The 12,961-nt window shown below is 47.5% G+C and overlaps 1 protein-coding gene across 1 annotated transcript in view; it reads right to left on the bottom strand.

Annotated features, from left to right (window-relative positions):
- The window catches only part of CLCN7 (chloride voltage-gated channel 7), a 149,525-nt gene that overhangs the window by 82,125 nt on the left and 54,439 nt on the right, over positions 1–12,961 (bottom strand). The window contains exons 9-10 of the mRNA XM_063934803.1: positions 6,843–6,926; positions 5,942–6,035 (exon numbers count right to left, since the gene is read on the bottom strand). Coding sequence (XP_063790873.1) covers positions 5,942–6,035; positions 6,843–6,926 — 178 coding nt within the window. The remainder of the gene's footprint in view (positions 1–5,941; positions 6,036–6,842; positions 6,927–12,961) is intronic.

Here is a 12,961-nt window from a genome sequence, read left to right as displayed (position 1 = left end):
AAAATAAGATTTTACTTACCGATAAATCTATTTCTCGTAGTCCGTAGTGGATGCTGGGACTCCGTAAGGACCATGGGGAATAGCGGCTCCGCAGGAGACAGGGCACAATAATAAAAGCTTTAGGATCAGGTGGTGTGCACTGGCTCCTCCCCCTATGACCCTCCTCCAAGCCTCAGTTAGGATACTGTGCCCGGACGAGCGTGCATAATAAGGAAGGATATTGAATCCCGGGTAAGACTCATACCAGCCACACCAATCACACCGTACAACCGGTGATCTGAACCCAGTTAACAGTATGATAACAACGAAGGAGCCTCTGAAAAGATGGCTCACAACAAGAATAACCCGATTTTTGTAACAATAACTATATACAAGTATTGCAGACAATCCGCACTTGGGATGGGCGCCCAGCATCCACTACGGACTACGAGAAATAGATTTATCGGTAAGTAAAATCTTATTTTCTCTGACGTCCTAGTGGATGCTGGGACTCCGTAAGGACCATGGGGATTATACCAAAGCTCCCAAACGGGCGGGAGAGTGCGGATGACTCTGCAGCACCGCATGAGAGAACTCCATGTCCTCCTCAGCCAGGGTATCAAATTTTTAGAATTTTAGCAAACTTGTTTGCCCCTGACCAAGTAACTGCTCGGCAAAGTTGTAAAGCCGAGACCCCTCGGGCAGCCGCCCAAGATGAGCCCACTTCCTTGTGGAATGGGCTTTTACAGATTTTGGCTGTGGCAGGCCTGCCACAGAATGTGTAAGCTGAATTGTATTACAAATCCAGCGAGCAATCGTCTGCTTAGAAGCAGGAACACCCATCTTGTTGGGTGCATACAGGCTAAACAGCGAGTCAGAGTTTCTGACTCCAGCCGTCCTGGAAACATATATTTTCAGGGCCCTGACAACGTCAAGTAACTTGGAGTCCTCCAAGTCCCTAGTAGCCGCAGGTACCACAATAGGTTGGTTCATGTGAAAAACAGAAAACACCTTAAGGAGAAATTGAGGACGAGTCCTCAATTCTGCCCTGTCAGAATGAAAATTTAAGTAAGGGCTTTTATATGATAAAACCGCCAATTCTGACACACGCCTGGCTGAAGCCAGGGCTAATAGCATCGTCACCTTTCATGTGAGATATTTTAAGTCCACAGTGGTGAGTGGTTCAAACCAATGTGACTTTAGGAAACTCAAAACAACATTGAGATCCCAAGGTGCCACTGGGGCACAAAAAGAGGCTATGCAGTACCCCTTTTTACAAACGTCTGAACTTCAGGCACTAAAGCCAGTTCTTTTCTGGAAGAAATTCGACAGAGCCGAAATTTGAACCTTAATGGACCCTAATTTTAGGCCCATAGACAGTCCTGTTTGCAGGAAATGCAGGAAACGACCAAGTTGGAGTTCCTCTGTAGGGGCCTTCTTGGCCTCACACCACGCAACATAGTTTCGCCAAATGCGGTGAAAATGTTTTTCGGTTACATCCTTCCTGGCTTCGACCAGGGTAGGGATGACTTTATCTGGAATGCCCTTTTCCTTTAGGATCCGGCGTTCAACCGCCATGCCGTCAAACGCAGCCGCGGTAAGTCTTGGAACAGACAAGGCCCCTGCTGGAGCAGGTCCTTTCCTAGAGGTAGAGGCCACGGGTCCTCCGTGAGCATCTCTTGAAGTTCCGGGTACCAAGTCCCTCTTGGCCAATCCGGAGCCACGAGTATCGTTCTTACTCCTCTCCTTCTTATGATTCTCAGTACTTTTGGCATGAGAGGCATAGGAGGGAACACATACACTGACTGGTACACCCACGGTGTTACCAGAGCGTCCACCGCTATTGCCTGAGGGTCCCTTGACCTGGCGCAATATCTGTCTAATTTTTTATTCAGGCGGGACGCCATCATGTCCACCTTTGGTTTTTCCCAACGGTTTACAATCAGGTGGAAGACTTCTGGGTGAAGTCCCCACTCTCCCGGGTGAAGGTCGTGTCTGCTGAGGAAGTCTGCTTCCCAGTTTTCCACTCCCGGAATGAACACTGCTGAGAGTGTTATCACATGATTTTCCGCCCAGCGAAGAATCCTTGCAGTTTCTGCCCTCCCGCTTCTCGTGCCGCCCTGTCTGTTTACGTGGGCGACTGCCGTGATGTTGTCCCAATGGATCAATACCGGCTGACCTTGAAGCAGAGGTCTTGCTAAGCTTAGAGCATTGTAAATTGCCCTTAGCTCCAGTATATTTATGTGGAGAGAAGACTCCAGACTTGATCACACTCCCTGGAAATTTTTTCCTTGTGTGACTGCTCCCCAGCCTCTCAGGCTGGCATCCGTGGTCACCAGGACCCAGTCCTGAATGCCGAATCTGCGGCCCTTTCATAGATGAGCACTCTGCAGCCACCGCAGAAGAAACACCCTTGTCCTTGGAGACAGGGTTATCCGCTGATGCATCTGAAGATGCGATCCGGACCATTTTTGCAGCAGATCCCACCGAAAGGTTCTTGCGTGAAATCTACCGAATGGGATCGCTTTGTAAGAAACCACCATTTTTCACAGGTCCTTGTTTTAGGAGGTTCCTGACTAGCTCGGATAACTCCCTAGCTTTCTTTTCCGGGAGAAACATCCTTTTCTGGACTGTGTCCAGAATCATCCCTAGGAACAGTAGACGTGTCGTCGGAAAAAGCTGCGATTTTGGAATATTTAGAATCCACTCGTGCTGTCGTAGAACTACTTGAGATAGTGCTACTCCGACCTCCAACTGTTCTCTGGACCTTGCCCTTATCAGGAAATCGTCCATATTTCTTTTAAAAAGAATCATCATTTCGGCCATTACCTTGGTAAAAACCCGGGGTGCCGTGGACAATCCAAACGGCAGCGTCTGAACTGATATTGACAGTTCTGTACCACGAACCTGAGGTACCCTTGGTGAGAAGGGCAAATTTGGACATGTAGGTAAGCCTCCCTGATATCCAGTGACACCATATCGTCCCCCTCTTCCTGGTTCGCTATCACTACTCTGAGTGACTCCATCTTGATTTGAACCCCTGTATGTAAGTGTTCAAATATTTCAGATCTCACCGAGCCATCTGGCTTCAGTTCCACAATATAGTGTGGAAATAATACCCCTTCCCTTGTTGTAGGAGGGGTACTTTGATTATCACCTGCTGGGAATACAGCCTGTGAATTGTTTCCAATACTGCCTCCCTGTCGGAGGGAGACGTTGGTAAAGCAGACTTCAGGAACTTGTGAGGGGAAGACGTCTCGAATTTCCAATGTACACCTGGGATACTACGTGTAGGATCCAGGAGTCCACTTGCGAGTGAGCCCACTGCGTGCTGAAACTCTTGAGATGACCCCCCACCGCACCTGAGTCCGCTTGTACGGCCCCAGCGTCATGCTGCGGACTTTGCAGAAGCTGTGGAGGGCTTCTGTTCCTGGGAATGGGCTGCCTGCTGCAGTCTTCTTCCCTTTCCTCTACCCCTGGGCAGATATGACTGGGCTTTTGCTCGCCTGCCCTTATGGGGACGAAAGGACTGAGACTGAAAAGACTGTGTCCTTTTCTGCTGAGATGTGATTTGGGGTAACAAAGGTGGATTTTTCAGCTGTTGCCATGGCCACCAGGTCCGATGGACCGCCCCTTTATACGGCAATACTTCCATGTGCCGTCTGGAATCTGCATCACCTGACCACTGTCGTGTCTCGTCTGGCAGATATGGACATCACACTTACTCTTGATGCCAAAATGCAAATATCCCTCTGCGTATCTCGCGTATATAGAAATGCATCCTTCAAATGCTCTATAGTCAATAAAATACTGTCCCTGTCAAGGGTATCAATATTTTCAGTCAGGGAATCCGACCAAGCCCCCTCAGCGCTGCACATCCAGGCTGAGGCGATTGCTGGTCGCAGTATAACACCAGTATGTGTATATATACGTTTAAGGATATTTTTCAGCCTCCTATCAGCTGGCTCCTTGAGGGCGGCCGTATCTGGAGACGGTAACGCCACTTGTTTTGATAAGCGTGTGAGCGCCTTATCCACCCTAAGGTGCGTTTCCCAACTCGCCCTAATTTCTGGCGGGAAAAGGTATACCGCCAATAATTTTCTATCGGAGGAAACCCACGTATCATCACACACTTCATTTATTTTATCTGATTCAGGAAAAACTACAGGTAGTTTCTTCACACCCTACATAATACCCTTATTTGTGGTACTTGTAGTATCAGAAATATGTAACACCTCCTTCATTGCCCTTAACATGTAACGTGTGGCCCTAAAGGAAAATACGTTTGTTTCTTCACCGTCGACACTGGAGTCAGTGTCCGTGTCTGTGTCGACCGACTGAGGTAAATGGGCGTTTTTACAAGCCCCTGACGGTGTCTGAGACGCCTGGACAGGTACTAATTTGTTTGCCGGCCGTCTCATGTCGTCAACCGACCTTGCAGCGTGTTGACATTATCACGTAATTCCTAAATAAGCCATCCATTCCGGTGTCGACTCCCTAGAGAGTGACATCACCAATACAGGCAATTGCTCCGCCTCCTCACCAACATCGTCCTCCTACATGTCGACACACACGTACCGACACACAGCACACACACAGGGAATGCTCTGATAGAGGACAGGACCCCACTAGCCCTTTGGGGAGACAGAGGGAGAGTTTGCCAGCACACACCAAAAACGCTATAATTATACAGGGACAACCCCTTATACAAGTGTTTTCCCTTATAGCATTTTCACATATGTAATTATATCGCCAAATAAGTGCCCCCCCTCTCTGTTTTAACCCTGTTTCTGTAGTGCAGTGCAGGGGAGAGCCTGGGAGCCTTCCCACCAGCATTTCTGTGAGGGAAAATGGCGCTGTGTGCTGAGGAGAATAGGCCCCGCCCCCTTTTCGGCGGGCTTCTTCTCCCGTTTTTCTGACATCCTGGCAGGGGTTAAATACATCCATATAGCCCCAGAGGCTATATGTGATGTATTTTAGCCAGTATAGGTATTTTCATTGCTGCCCAGGGCGCCCCCCCCAGCGCCCTGCACCCTCAGTGACCGCTGGTGTGAAGTGTGCTGACAACAATGGCGCACAGCTGCAGTGCTGTGCGCTACCTCATAAAGACTGAAAAGTCTTCTGCCGCCGATTTCTGGACCTCTGGACCTTCTTTCTTCGGCATCTGCAAGGGGGCCGGCGGCGCGGCTCCGGGACCGGACTCCATGGCTGGGCCTGTGTTCGATCCCTCTGGAGCTAATGGTGTCCAGTAGCCTAAGAAGCCAATCCATCCTGCACGCAGGTGAGTTCACTTCTCTCCCCTAAGTCCCTCGTAGCAGTGAGCCTGTTGCCAGCAGGACTCACTGAAAATAAAAAACCTAAATTAAACTTTTATTCTAAGCAGCTCAGGAGAGCCACCTAGCTTGCACCCTTCTCGGCCGGGCACAAAAATCTAACTGAGGCTTGGAGGAGGGTCATAGGGGGAGGAGCCAGTGCACACCACCTGATCCTAAAGCTTTTATTATTGTGCCCTGTCTCCTGCGGAGCCGCTATTCCCCATGGTCCTTACGGAGTCCCAGCATCCACTAGGACGTCAGAGAAACGGTGCCGCTTTCATCCATTTATTTTCCCAGGTGATTTATTTAACCTGGTGTAAAGAAACAGACCAAAGGGTGACACAGAAAGCTGACAAGTGGGCTGACAGGATAAGAAGAGATTAACATTAGCAGATATCCGATAAATGCTTTTAATTCAATGTAAAAAGCAGTGTACTTGCAGCCAAGCCATTCTGCCGCCTGAACCATTGCTGGGCCTATTAAATAACTAGGAAGAAGTGATGTCACTAGGGCAAATGGGAGCCAAGGGACAGGCCACATTCTTATGGCTCAGGAATACTGGTTGTGTGTGTGAATGGTAGCATTACCAGAAATAGCAACTTGCAATGTAAGTTTAAAGTACCAATGGACAGATAAAGGAATCATACCGACTGGTGCCCCAAAAGCTGCTGAGACGCCGGCTGCCGCCCCTGCTGACACAAAATCCCTTTTCTCTGTGTCTCTGCGGAAATATTCAAATATCTGTGAGGGGGGGGGAAACAAAAGTGTAAAAAAAAAAAAAAAAAAAAAAAAAAAGTGTACAGAAATGGAGGCAACCGGTAACCTTATACACAAGAGATAGGCTTTTGAATACTTTAAAATGGTCTAATAAAATTAATCTGACCTAAAATAAGACACGTTAGTCATTAAAATCCCAATAATTAGAGCATCCAATTAAACTATTGATTACCACCCAGCAATGATTTAAGGCGCATCAGTGCCCTCTAAATATAAAGGGGACTTCTTGTGCCACCTCATAATGATGGCTGAGCGTGCTGCCATTGCTTGAACCAGGTTGCCACTTGGGGCCAAGGATTCCTATGCAGGTCATGTGACTTATCACAGCACCCTGTGATCACTTTAAACCCAACATCTGACCATTAACCAGGAGGATACATAAACTCTACCACAAGCTAAGTATCAGTTACAGATCCCGATAAAAAAAAAAAAGAAGCCACCTTTAATATCCTTTTGACCTCTAATCACCAGTTTGCCACGTATTGTCCAGTGTGGACACTAGCCAGATTATAAGCAGTTATTACTCAGCATCACTCTACTCTGTTGCCCAATTGAGATTTTAGAACTACAACTATTGTTGGAGAGTAGAGCAAAACAAAGAACTTCTAGAAGCTCTTTAGGAACCACCAAACCTAAACACTATAGCCATACCCTGCCAATCTACATTACCTACTGGATTTATTTTTTTAGTACATTATCTATGCTGGGAATCTCATCTAATAGCTGAACACCGTTGAAGGAGCTTTTTAAGTCAGAATTAGATCAACTGACCTTAAAGTCCTTCTTGAGAGAGGTCGACCTTCCTTGGGAAATTCCAGCTGCCACCACAGCCCCGGAGTGAATCATCGGCCCTTCCTGAATTCGGAACAAGTAGAAATCAGTACAAGATGATCCCATATACCTCAACAGGCTAAATGAACAGCTGTTCTTTATGTTTCAAGTGAATTAAGTGGGAATCAGACTAAAATATAAAGGACAGTTTAGAACATGTGTATAGTCAGCATTTCATCCAGTCCAACTGCTTAAAGGGGGGTACACACCGGGCAATGTTCACTTAATTTCTAAGCAATCTGACTAGAATGCTTAGAAATGAAGAACACATCGCTCCATGTGTAGGGGTGCCGGCGACAGCGATGCATGACCCCGCGTGTCGCTATCGCAGCCTCTAGATTCGGCATGCATGCCAAATCTAGTAGATCGCTCACTTCACCGCTGAGTGAAATGAGCGGTCCCCCCTCGTCACTTCCCCCCCTCCCTCCCTCCTCGCTCAGCACACATTGAAATGTGCTGAGCGGTCTGTGATAGATCGCTCAGCACACATCTCCGGGAGAAATCTCCCGGGTGTACTCCCCTTCTTCAACTGGGTGTGCTGGCTCCTCCCCTTTATGCCCCCTCTTACAGGCAGTTATAGGTGAAACGTGCCCGAAGGAGAAAGGACATATGAGAGAAGGAACAAGATAACAAAAGGTGGTGAGGTTTACACACCAGCACACCACAAACATATAATAACCAGCAACGGCTAGTAACAGCAGCTGAACAGGTAACTACAAAACAAGAACCTGCAGAAAATCAACGCACTAAAGTGGGCACCCAATGGGGGTCATTCCGAGTTGATCGCTCACTAGCAGTTTTTAGCAGCCGTGCAAACACTATGCTTCCGCCCACTGGGAGTGTATTTTAGCAGAAGTGCTAACTGTTGTATCGCAGAGCGGCTACAAAAATTGTGTGTGTCGTTTCAGAGTAGCTCAAAACCTACTCAGCGCTTGCGATCACTTCAGACTATTCAGTTCCGGATTTGACGTCACAAATCCTCCCAGCGTTCGCCTAGCCACGCCTGCGTTTTTCCGCACACTCCCTGAAAACGGTCAGTTGCCACCCAGAAACTTCCACTTCATGTCAATCACTCTGCGGCAAGCAGTGCAACTGAAATGCATCGCTAGACACTGTGCAAAACTACATCGTTCGTTGTGCCCGTACGTCGCGCATGCGCATTGCGCCGCATGCGCAGAACTGCCATTTTTTTAGTCTGATCGCTGCGCTGCGAACAAATGCAGCTAGCGATCAACTCTGAATGACCCCCAATATCTAGTACGATGGGGACGTCCCAAAGAATCCACAACGGGCGGGAACACGCGAAGACTGCTGCAGCACCGCCTGCCCAAACTGGGTATCCTTTTTGGCCAGGGTATCAAATTTGTAGAATTCCACAAAAGTGTTTTTCCACGACCAGGTAGCAGCTCGGCATAGTTGCAAGGCCGAGACTCCACGGGCAGAAGCCTAGGAAGAGCCCGCAGATCTCGTAGAGTTGGCCTTCACAGACTTAGGAACAAGTAAGGCTGCCGACACATAGGCCTGTTGGTAAACCTAATCCAATGAGCAGTAGACTGCTTTGAAGCAGGACAACCCTTCTTCTGCGCATCATAGAGCATGAATAAAGAATCAGTCTTTCCGACCTGGGCTGTGCGCCTGACATAGATCTTCAAAGCATGCACAACATCCAAAGCCTCCGGAGGAGCAGAAGCGTCAGAACCGAACGGAACCACAATAGGTTGATTCAGGTGGAACGCGGAGACAACCTTCGGCAGGAACTGCTGTCTTGTCCGAAGCTCCGCTCTGTCCTCGTAAAAGACCAAGTAGGGACTTTTACACAATAAAACCCCCAATTCCGAGACAGGTCGAGCAGAAGCCAGTGCCAGTAGCATCAACGTCTTCCAAGTGAGGTGCTTGTCATCTACTGTCATCAGAGGTTCAAACCAGGGGGACTGTAGAAACGTCAACACTACATCCAAATCCTAGGGTGCCGTAGGCGGCACAAAACGTGTAACATAGTAACATAGTATCTAAGGTTGAAAAAAGACAATTGTCCATCGGGTTCAACCTATTTGTGGTCTCCTATGCACGATTATTTTGTATAAAATTTTGACTGAAGTTGCTGACTGCCGTTCCGATTAACCCCTCTTTTTTATAATAACCATGGTGCGTGACTATGCCCCGTAACCCTGGATATCCTTATCCATTAGGAATTTATCTAACCCATTCTTAAAGATGTTGACAGAGTTGGCCATTACAACTCCCTCAGGCAGGGAATTCCAAACACGTACTGTTCTTACCGTGATAAAGCCTTTACGCCGTATTGTGTGGAATCTCCTCTCCTCTAACCTGAGCGAGTGTCCACGAGTTCTCTGTGTTGATCTAACCAAAAACAGGTCCTGCGCAAGATCTGTATATTGTCCCCTTATATATTTGTAAATGTTGATCATGTCCCCTCTTAATCTCCTCTTTTCCAGTGTAAACATGCCTAGTCTTGCAAGCCTTTCCTCGTATTCCAGCGTCTCCATACCCTTAATTAGTTTGGTCGCCCGCCTTTGAACCTTTTCTAGCTCCAGGATATCCTTTTTGTAGTAAGGTGCCCAGAATTGTACACAGTTTTCAAGGTGTGGCCTCACAAGTGATTTATATAACGGGAGTATAATATTCTAGTCCCTAGCATCAATTACTCGTTTTATGCATGCTAATATCTTATTAGCCTTCTTTGCTGCAATCCTACTTTGGGTACTACTGCTTAGTTTGCTATCTATGAGGACACCCAAGTCCTTTTCCAGTACAGAATCCCCTAATTTTACCCCATTTAGTAGGTAGGTGTTATTTTTGTTCTTGTTACCACAGTGCATTACCTTACACTTGTCTGTATTGAAGCGCATTCTCCATTTCGCTGCCCAAGCTTCGAATTTAACTAAGTCATTCTGAAGCGACTCAGCATCCCCCTCCGCATTTATAACTTTACACAATTTGGTATCATCTGCAAAAATTGACACCATGCTCTCTAGACCTTCTGTTAGGTCGTTAATGAAAATATTGAACAATAGCGGTCCTAATACTGAGCCTTGCGGCACACCACTTAGCACTTCAGTCCAAGTTGAAAAAGATCCATTAACCACAACGCGCTGCTCCCTATTATCTAACCAGTTTATGACCCAAGTGCATATTGTGCTTCCTAGCCCTGATTCTTGTAGCTTGTAGATAAGTCTCATGTGTGGTACAGTATCGAACGCTTTGGCAAAATCTAAAAAGATTACATCCACCTCTTTACCCTGATCTAGGTTTGCGCTTACTGTTTCATAAAAGCCAAGTAAGTTGGTTTGACAGGATCTGTCCTTCATAAACCCATGTTGATTCCTTTTAATGACCTTATTGACTTCAAGGAACTTCTGAATACTATCTCTTAGAATACCTTCAATACTTTCCCCACTATAGATGTAAGACTAACTGGTCTATAATTACCTGGTTCAGCTTGACTTCCCTTTTTGAATATAGACACTTCTTCCGCTATACGCCAGTCTTTTGGAACCATACCTAATATTACTGAATCCTTAAAGATCAAAAATAGCGGTTTTGCAAGTTCAGAATGAAGCTCCATTAGAACCCTTGGGTGAATACCATCGGGACCTGGTGACTTATTAATCCTTAAATGTTTTAATCGGTCACAGACTACTTCCTCGCTTAAATAAGTGCCTATCAGTGGGATATTCTCATTATTGAGATTATATGTTAGTCCCTGAATTGGGTCCTCTCTAGTAAATACTGTTGAAAAAAAAACTCATTTAGTGTGTCCGCTATGTCATTATCATTTTTGCTTAAGACTCCCAACTTGTCTTTTAAAGGGCCTATGTTGTTGTATATGGAGTACCCCTTGCAAGAAGGTCTGAACTTCTGGCAACCCTGACAATTTCTTCTGAAAGAAAATGGAGAGGGCTGAAATCTGGACCTTAATGGAACCCAGACGTAAGCCCTTATCCACACCAGCCTGCAGGAAACGTCCCAAGTGAAATTCTGCAGGCGGATACGTGCGTTCCTCACACCAAGAGACATCTCCTCCAGATATGATAATGTTTTGACGTCACAGGTTTCCTGGCCTAAACCATGGTTGCAATAACCTTCTTGGAAAGGCCTTTGTGAGCTAGGATGTTCCTCTCAACCTCCATGCATTCAAACAAAGATGCCATAAGTCCGGGTAGACGAACGGTCCTTGTTGAAGAAGATCGCTTCTGTGCGGTAGAGCCCAAGTCCGGGGCAATTACAATTGCCTGGACAGCTTGATTCCTGATTCGCTTTAGCACCCTTGGTAGCAATGGGATCGGAGGAAACAGGTAGACCAGCTGGTACGGCCAAGGTGACGACAGCGCGTCCACTACCCTCGCCTGAGGGTCCCTGGTCCGCGAGCAATACCAGGGAAGTTTCTTGTTGAGACGAGAAGCCATCATGTCTATTTGTAAGCAACCCCACCAGTCGATGATCTCCTGGAACACCAGATGGTGGATTCCCCACTCCCCCGGGTGGAGATCGTGACGACTCAGGAAGCCCACTTCCCTGTTGTCAACACCCGGAATGAAGATTGCTCACACGGCTCTTGCATTTCTTTCCGCCCAGAGGAGTATCTTTGACACCTCTCGCATGCAGGCTCTGCTTTTTGTCCCTCCTTGTCGATTGATGTACGCCACTGCCATGGCATTGTCCGACTGCAACTGGATTGTGTGATCCTTGAGCAGAGGAGAGGCTTGAAGTAGAGCACTGTAGATCACCCAAAGTTCCAGAATGTTGATTGGATGGAGGCTTTGGTCGGCTCTGGAACTGTGCCCCTTGGGTGACAGCTACCCATCTTCTCAGACTCGCATCTGTCGTGAGGAGGGTCCAATCCTGAATTCCGAAAGTCTTGCCCTCCAGGAGATTGGAGGACTGTAGCCACCACAGGAGCGAAATCCTGGCCTGAGGTGACAGCCGAATCATCCGGTGCATCTGCAGATGGGATCCGGACCACTTGCTCAGGAGATCCAACTGAAACGTTCTGGTATGGAACCTCCCATATTGGATCGCCTCGTAGGAGGCGCCCATCTTTCCCAACAATCTTATGCAAAGATGGATGGACACTCAAGAAGGTCGGAGTACCATGCAGACCATCTCCTGAAGTGTTTTCGCTTTTTTCTCTAGTAGAAACACCTTCTGGGCCACAGTATCCAGCAACATCCCCAGGAACAGGAGCCTCTGAGTTGGCTCCAGGTGGGACTTCTGTAAGTTGAGGATCCAACAGAAGATGGATGGTGAGGTCGATATAGAGCAACAAAAGTTCTCTGGATCTTGCCTTTATCAGAAAATCGTCAAGGTAAGGGACCACATTGACCCCCTGGACCCGGAGCTGAAACATCATCTCTGCCATCACCTTTGTGAATACCCTTGGGGCTGTAGACAGGCCGATGGGTAGGGCCTGGAACTGGAAATGATCGTCCAGCAGGGCAAATCGTAGGTACACCTGATGAGGCAGCCAAATCAGAATATGGAGATAGGCGTCCTTGATATCCAAGGAGACCATAAATTCCTGGTCCTCCAAACCCGCAATCACTGCTCGCAGGAATTCCATTTTGAACTTGACCACCCACAAATACGGATTGAAAAGACTTCAGATTCAAAATGAGCATCACCGAACCGTCCGATTTCGGCACCACAAAGATGTTTGAGCAAAACCCCTTGACGCGTTGCGGCAGCTGTACTGAAACAATGACATGGGACTGGACCAACTTCTGGATAGCCTGTTGCAATGTAGCTTGCATATCTACCAAAGTTGGTGGTAAACTGTATTTGAAAATTCGTGGGGAAAGAGGGGGGGGGGGGGGGCGGGCACAGTCACGCTGAGGCGTTAATGGAAGCAGAACCGGTGGGCTGTTCCTGAGAACTGGTGTTGCAGGTTTTCTGGACTTACCTCTGGTGCCTCTGACCGCATTGGAGGCACCTCTGGCCTTCGAGCAAAATCTGTGAGTTTTCCAGCCATAGCTTTGGAAATCCAGGTATCCAACCCCAAAAAGCTATTCCCTAGAAAAAGGGGGAGATTCCACACTACA

The sequence above is a fragment of the Pseudophryne corroboree genome, chromosome 7, assembly GCF_028390025.1.
Source record: "Pseudophryne corroboree isolate aPseCor3 chromosome 7, aPseCor3.hap2, whole genome shotgun sequence".
Taxonomy (NCBI): domain Eukaryota; kingdom Metazoa; phylum Chordata; class Amphibia; order Anura; family Myobatrachidae; genus Pseudophryne; species Pseudophryne corroboree.
The sequence above is the reverse complement of the archived record's forward strand: the minus strand, read 5'-3'. Positions and strand labels throughout refer to the sequence as shown.